Source organism: Danio aesculapii, chromosome 6 (assembly GCF_903798145.1).
Source record: "Danio aesculapii chromosome 6, fDanAes4.1, whole genome shotgun sequence".
Taxonomy (NCBI): domain Eukaryota; kingdom Metazoa; phylum Chordata; class Actinopteri; order Cypriniformes; family Danionidae; genus Danio; species Danio aesculapii.
In genome coordinates, this window is record NC_079440.1 from 3,655,766 (window position 1) to 3,664,121 (window position 8,356).

General features: G+C 33.1%; 1 protein-coding gene across 1 annotated transcript in view; it reads left to right on the forward strand.

Moving 5' to 3' along the window:
* acvr1bb (activin A receptor type 1Bb) overlaps positions 1 to 8,356 on the forward strand; it is a 37,548-nt gene continuing 29,192 nt past the window's right edge. The window contains exon 1 of the mRNA XM_056459349.1: positions 1 to 102. Within this exon, the coding sequence (XP_056315324.1) occupies positions 39 to 102 (64 nt within the window). The 5' untranslated portion in view covers positions 1 to 38. The remainder of the gene's footprint in view (positions 103 to 8,356) is intronic.

Consider the following 8,356-nt stretch of genomic DNA (forward strand, 5'->3'; position numbering starts at 1 on the left):
TTCACGCGCATTCTCAGTGCGATGGGAGTCCTGTAAGGATGGACCCACGGCAAATCCTGCGACTCTTGATCGTTTTATCGGGATTAAACGGAGTGTGTGATGGTAAGTATTAAGTGTTAGTTTATTTCAGCAGTGTTTCCTTCACAGGCTTGTGTCAGATTTGTTTATCTAACTGTGTTTTTCGTCCACCAACGTTTGGCGTTTAATACAACAACAACATGGCGCTGGGATTTAACGACTGGCCTCATAAACTCTGTGCCTTTTCGGCGGTTTTTAATACTCTTTCTGTCGGGAACAAATTTATGTTGTGTTTTTAATTTATTTTTAAAGATATGCCTAATATAAACAGCAATTATTAGCAGGATGACTGGGTTTATGTTAGAAACTCATAAAGGTAGAGCTCTAGCATGCTAACCGGTTAGCAAGGTAGTTTAACGTAATACGTGGCTGAGAATTCCCATAATAACTTTAGAAAAACTACAATCAGCTCATGTGATTAAAGTATTTCAGATCCACGTATGTGTGTTGATATAAATCTGAATACAGACTCAAAGTTGTAAGGGTTCTTCTGTCATCCTGAATTGTCATATTTGTAACATTCATTTGGCTTTAATGTCGTTTATTAACAGCTCTCATTGATGTGTTACTCAATTGCTGAGTATATCTCACATTTGTACTTATTTGTAATGTTTTTTTGTGTGTGGGGTGGTGCTTTGAGGAAGTAAATATGAGAGGCTTTGTAATTAACATGATCACAGTATTATATTGCAGTAGAGATAAAGTTTTACTTGAACTCTAAGCTAGGTTGTTTTAATAAATCCTATTAATTTGTGTATGAATGTTGTTGTTAACAGTCAGATGGAGCCTATATAAACACGCACACGCACACGCACACACACACACACACACACTAGCTGCCCTGTTGCACATTTATCACACATTAAGTCATGTGTTCAATGTTTAGCTTTTTTATTAACCATAGGTTTATGTGTTAACCTATTTATAAAGTATCTGCCTTCAGACAGTATACTTCTTCTGCAGGCTGCATACGTAGGAAGCTTATAGGAACTTGCCTCTGTTCACTATAAATACAGTGGAAAAATCAAGTAAAGGGTTGCCCTTGGTGTGAAATGACATGTTAATATCAGGACAGAAAGGTGTGTGGTCTGCTGTCTGAAGTATAGGTCTCCAGCTTTTCTTTGAATGATGATATGGTTGAGTAACAATAACCTCTGAGCGCTGGTTATTATAATGCTTGGGTAATTGCGGCAGTATTATATGAACCCTTTCAGGGGTCTACATCTGGTACAATTGGGTTAAATCTTAAAGGCGTATATGACCGAACAGTGACCCTGTTGCTCTAAGATATATCTGTCTGACTTTTCTCTCCGCGTCATATAGAAATACAGTTAGTCTTTGTGCCTGCTTGGCTTGATATGGGGGTAAGTCATAGCTTGGGGGCTTTCTTTATTACCGTTAAGATTTCTGCTTAACCCGCTGTGAGAAGACCATTAATGTTTTCTGCATATTAAAGGCTCGCAGGCTTGGGCTTGCTCAGCAGTGTTAAGAGCTCTGAGTTTCTCTACAGGGTTCAATAAAGTGCGTCTATCCGTCTGTTGATCGATTGATCAGTTTGTCTTTTGAGTTGGATAAGTTCACTGTGTTCTCTTATGATCTTTAGAAGCAATTTGCTTTGCTGAACAAAGTGTAAAATGTATAATACTTGAAAATGTTTTATGCAAGAAATATATAATAATAAAGTAAATGTGAATATATATATATATTCATATATAATATATATTATATATAATATATATATATAATATATATAATATTTATTTATATATATATATATAATATATATAAATTTATATATATATATAATTTATTTATATATATATATATTTATTTATTTAAATATATTTATTTATATATATATATATATATATATATATATATATATATATATATATATATATATATATATATATATATATATATATATATTAGGCCTGCATGATTTTGGAAAAATCTGACATTGCAATATTATGTTTTGCTGCGATATATCTTGCTGAATGAATATAATTTCACCAGATGGCTTTAATAGATTTGTGGAAAAAATCATTAATTTAGATTGGTAGGGTTAAAATTGTAAGGGTGTAAATCATGTATAAAAAAGCGACAATAATTGCAATAGAACAAAGAAATAAGTAAAATAAACAGTTCTTGATGGTTTTCAAATAATATTTGGTTACAGAAGTGTAATAATGTAATGTAAAATAACACTTTATAGGCTTTATTGTATAAATAAATCAGTGAAATTGTTCTTCATTACAGTTACACCCCTTTTACGTTATTGTGCCTAATGCTTTACACTTACAAATAGGCATGGGACGATAACTGTTTTCAAGGTATATCGCTGTTTGAAAAAGTCAAGGTTTTAAAACCATCACAATTTTTTGCAATACCGTTCCTTAGGTGTGTACAATTTTTTTTGTTTACTTTTTTTTTAGGACAACAGTATCTCCAGCAGAAAAAGATATCCAAAGATGCCATTTTAAATTGTGAAAAATCAGTTTTTGACATAAATGAAGACAGCAGAAGTCATTTGAATTATTTAGCCTGACGTGTTTACTGCTCCAAAATATTTTAAATGTTTCTTAAAATAACATATATTGTGTTTAAAAGGGAAAAAAGTTTTGAGTTTTTACCCAGACATTTAAAAAGGATATATTTTAGAGCAGTAATCACAATACAGCGAAACTGTGATATTTTTATCCAAGGTTATCTTACTGTCAGAGAGAGTACTTTGATGGACATTTTTAAAAAGGTACCACCAGGAAGAGTTTTACATTTTTTTTTTTTTTATCATAAATAGAACTGAAAAACCATATTTAACTTTGAATAAATTTTTTTGTAAATTTTATCTATTTATATTTTATATATAATAATTAATTAATTAATTTTTTCATATAATACGAATTTGTTTTTATCATGTAATAGTTTAATGTATATCCATTTGGCCACGAAATAGCCATAAGTTGCTGATGTGGCAATAAATATGTAATAAATAAATAAATAAATAAATAAATCTTACTGTCAGAATCGTATACCAACCCATGCCTACATGCAAACACATGCAAATGATAAAGTTTCACTCTGTTATCGTTATACTTTGCAGTGATTCCACAAATCTCATGTATTCTCAATTGTTCATCGACTTTAATTCCAACTTAACATTGCATATCTTGCGATGTGACTATCGCGGACATGATATCAATGCTGAAATGATATTATCATGCAGAAATTATGTGTCATAATTACAAATGTGAGAAGCTTGCAGTAACTGATAGATTAACGTGATGGATAAGTGATTATGTAGCTTGAGATGCAAGACAATAATAAGGAAATTTCTGAAATTTAGGGAATTAGTTTGCCAGTGGTTAGCAGCATTTTATAAGGTAAATAGTTATTGCAATTCTAATTTGCATTTTTATTTTATTTTTTCTAATTAATAGGTAATGTTTTCTTAAATGCCACACACTGCTTATTGTGTCAAACGCTAGATCCCATCTTCACCTCATTGTTCCACCAAGTGGTTTTCAGTTTGATGAAAGTCCCACATATGTCTGTCACACAAAGTGTTCTTGAGAAGAACAGTGTTAGCTAAACGTCTGGGGTTCAGTTTTCCACTGAGAAGTTGTTAGACAGTCTGTGACAGTCACAGTAGTAGGCGATGGTTTGTTTGACATGATTTGAAGGTCAAGTACATCAGTAAGAGGGACTGGTTGCAACAACTCCTTAATCTAAGGAAATTACATACATTATAACAATCTAGGTCAGATTAGTTTTCAGATACCTGCGCAGCTAAAGTAGTTCCATGCAAGTTTTGACTATATTAGTTCCATACTGAATGATTTCAGTTAGATTACAGCTACAAAAGACAAAAAAACTCAATTTATTTGAGCATTATTCTTTTAATAATTAATAATAATTCATAATTACTAACATAATTTTTAACATTCTTCTTACATTGCTGTGTATGGTGTTGTAGTAGCTCCAAATACAATTACTGGCCAACTGTCGAGTAACCATTATTATTTATAATACTAACACTTAATACACATAAGATTAACTATGTTTATAAACTGTCCAGCCTATACACAGTCCTTAACTTTTCTGTTTATATCTGTAATGTAAAAACATGCTGCTTTGGGGCGATAATTATTGTGAAACGTGCTATACAAAGTAATTGGATTTAATATTTATTAAATTTTGCTCAAGCATAAAGCAAGAACACTTGATGTGACAGACATTTGAGATTTTAATAAATTAATGTTGGTGCTGCTATGTATGCATCCATTTTCCATTCATTTCGTCTTGACATACTTGGGTGAGGTTTTCCATTTGGTCTTCAGTTGTTCACATATCTCACTGTGTCAATATGAATTCAATGAATCAATGAACCAATTAATACTGCATTCATAATTGTATTTTAAATACTGCAATTGTAATTGTATTTTAAATAGCAGGTAAAGTGCAACTATCTTTAAGTACAGATCTATAGCTCTTTAGCTGTCTCCTTAATGAAGAGCGTCCACACTTAGGTGTACAATTTATGGCAAACCTTACTCAACTCGAAACCATAATTGGCCGAAACAAGAAGATGCGGCTGCTTCTGAAAGTCATCTGAAAGGGTTTCAGTCTTGTCTTGTGTTAGAAAAGCGTCACAGATGGTGCAGCAGTGACAAAGTCATCCATCAAACCTTCAAACTAGTCATTATTTCACATGTAATATTTGTAAATGAAGTCATTGCATTACGGATGAACAGGAAAAATAAAGTAGCTGGAGTTGTTTTGCAAGAATATATATATATAAAGAAAGTAAGCAAAGGACATCCATCCACTGCTTCTAAACTTAAATCATTCATTTTGCTTTGCATTACTCTAACATGACTGAATTGTAGTTCTGAAAATGTTGTAGAGGATGTTGTCTGACCATCCCAGCCATTAGCATTAGTCTTAGGTTTTAGAAAAGCAGGTGTTAAGAGAGCAAAGCCGTCTTTTCTTTAGTGGAAGTAGTCAGAACAGGGAAAAACGAAGTAAGGTCATTTTTAGGGTGATTTATGACAGAGAATAAAAAAATAATTATCAATAAAAGAACCACTTTATGTCCATCCCCACCCGGGTGTTTTAGAGCACTTCTGAAAAGTTATTTGGATAAATGAGTCAACTTTTCATTTCGAGGTTGACAACATATTGACGTCAAAGGCCCAATCCCAATTCTATTTTTGTACCCCTACCCCTTCCCCTTGGTCCTTGAAATAGAGTGTGAAGGGGAAGAGCTTCAAAACTTACCCCTAAGAATTGGGACACCACTACAACACCTGCACACGTCATCATATGTCATCGCGATCTCTTGCTTCATATGAGATTGACAATCGCGACTGCTGTAGTTATTCCAGTTGCGTGTCACTGAAGGCGTATATCATGTTATCATAATGATATAATGTGGCTATAAGATCGTAACTGTACTGTGCATTTACACAATGGCCATATTCATCTATGTAAACACACAAAAACAACATTAACATTATAGCAGACACTGTAAAAAGCTCATTACCAGCCACTAGACTCTTCTGACTGGGTATTAGAGTGTCATTGAGTGACAGAATGTTGTGGGACTGCTTTAAAGGGGTTATTATTATGGATTATAGATATTGAAAGTTAGAGGTTTTTATTTTAGTGTTTTTTTTTTACGTGGCGGTAAAACACGAACGCTGTTAAAATGTATTAAAACATATGCTTGTTTGTTGTAAAAAATTCGTAATAATGACAGAAAAATACTAATTTGTGCATCTCCTTACTTCCGTGTGCAGCCATGCTGTCATTGTAGCTGGTGTATTCTGGGAAATTTTCTCACCCCTTGGTTTCGAGTGTGCTCCTGAAAAATCTCTATTTGAAGGGGTATCTAGCCCTTCCCCTTAGCCCTACGCCTTCTATCTAAAGAGAATTGGGACACCCCTACCCCTTCACATGAATATGTAAAACGAGGGGCAAGTGGAAGGGCTATGGGGTAGAATTGGGATTGGGCCAAAGTTTCAGGTCCTGAAGATTGTACAGTTTTACAGCATCTTTTGGGACTCAAACGCAAATATTAAAAAGATTCAAAAGCTCACTGATTCTCCAGAATGAATTACAATGCATTAGGAGAAGTTGGAAGTCAGAATATTTAGTATTTTGTTGTAATAAATGTTTGGTCCCACTTTATATTAAGTGTCCTTAACTACTATGTACTTACACCAAAATTAATAATTTGTTACAATGTACTTATTGTGTAAATACATGTATTTACTGTGTACTTATGCTTCATTAAATACCTGTATGTAATTACATCAGTAATTAACTTCTGTAATTACATTTGTAAATACACTGTTGACCATCCCTTACACCTTAACCCACCCTTAAAACTACACATACCACCAAACCTGTCCATAACCCTACCCCTATCCCAAACTCAAGAGCACCACAAGTGTTCTCAAATACATTATGAACACAGTAAATACACTGTATTTATTTTTTGATGCAGGTACATAGTAGTTAAGCACACTTAATATACAGTGGGACCTAATTTTTTTCTATTTAGTAGTAAACATGATACTTTCATGTTCGTCAGAGAAAAATTTAAGGATCATTTATCTTCAAAAATAACATGCATATATTGTATGGTCTTTTACTTTGTCAAAATGATTAACATTTTCACATATTCTGCAGGGGGTTCACAAACTTTCGCAAAAAAACTGTATTTTCCTCGTACTTTTTTTTATGTTGACTGACAACACTTCACGTTTAAAAGGGCGCTTTGTGAGATGTTAAAGCTGTGATAGTAGTTTAGATTTATGCCACACTAAAACAAATGATGGCATACCATATTTGTGTCTGGTGTATAGTTTAAAACAACATTTCTGTAAGCTGTAAGTGGAGAAAATACATGATATTCTCTATTGTTGTTGATCTGGAATATTTTTTTCTATCTATAATCTGTAAATTTACATAAATTTTAGTGGATATTCCTTTTATGGCTTCCTGCATGTCTGAAATAGTTTGAGACAGCAGACAGACAGGCAGGCACTGTGTTTTGTACATGTGTGGGTGTTTACTTGCAATGCAGGGAAATCACATTATTTAACTGTCTTTTGAATCAAAAATAGAGTCCTTAAGCAACTGAGAGTTTGGATAGTCTGGTGTACACTACACTTTGACCAGATCTGTGTAGGTCCCTTTTGGAGAATGAGACAGTACACTGAAAAAAATATTCAAAGATGATTCTTTGGATTTACTCAATTTTTTTACTTTAAGTGGTTGTAAACAATTTATGTGGGCTGAATTTAAACAAACAAATTAAGTTGAACATTGTTAAATTTTATTTGTTTGTTTAAATTCAACACAAATAAATTGTTTGCAACAGTTTTGCATGCAACACTTTTTTCAGAGTATGCAATAATCAGACAAATCCAAGTTCACTAACTCTAAAGTTCCTAATTATCCCCCAAGGGCTGAATGATTAAAGAACAGACTGGCTAATATTCCCATCCGGATATAAATTGTTTCCTGTTAGCAAGCTTCAGAATCTCGTTGATGTTTTCCATGTTGCCAGTTGGAATTGCTTCATGTTTTAGTTTGCAATCAAACCAAATTGTAGAATATAGGATATGTGGAGCAAGGACATCGTTATACATTGCGGATTGTCTCAGAATTCCAGTGCAAAGTGAACTATACTGAAAAGTAAATCTCAAGTTCAGGTTTTGCTCTTATTTGCTACCCATTTCTTCAATATTCCAAACCTGAATTGCATTTTTTGTTGCAATAAAAGTGGGATATAGTTTTAGGAAAGGTCATATGTTAAATTAATTACACTGATTTAACTTGAGTTTCATATTTAAAACATGATTATGTTTCGATGTTTGAGAGCGTGCGGACTTTTCTTCAGGTATTTCAAGTAATCATGATCGCAGTATTGACTAAAATAGTTGGGATTATGATTTTTTTTCTTCTCATACTTGAGCAGCCCTAATTCAGTGTGCAAAATATACACCGTTTCAAAACACTGTAGAGATTGCTAAGGCTTTGAATTCAACAAAAAAAGCACATGAAAAATGTTTTTCTTGTCTGTAGATGCTGATAAGCCTAATTATTTAGTAATCCCTAGATGCATGATGGCAGGAGTTGGTTACATTTAATAATTGACATTTAGCTAAATGTTCTCATCTCTATGATCAGAACAGACTGGCGATTCATCAGTTGTACGCCTCTGTCAGAGATTGTCATCTCAAGTGCGACATCAACCACAAAAACA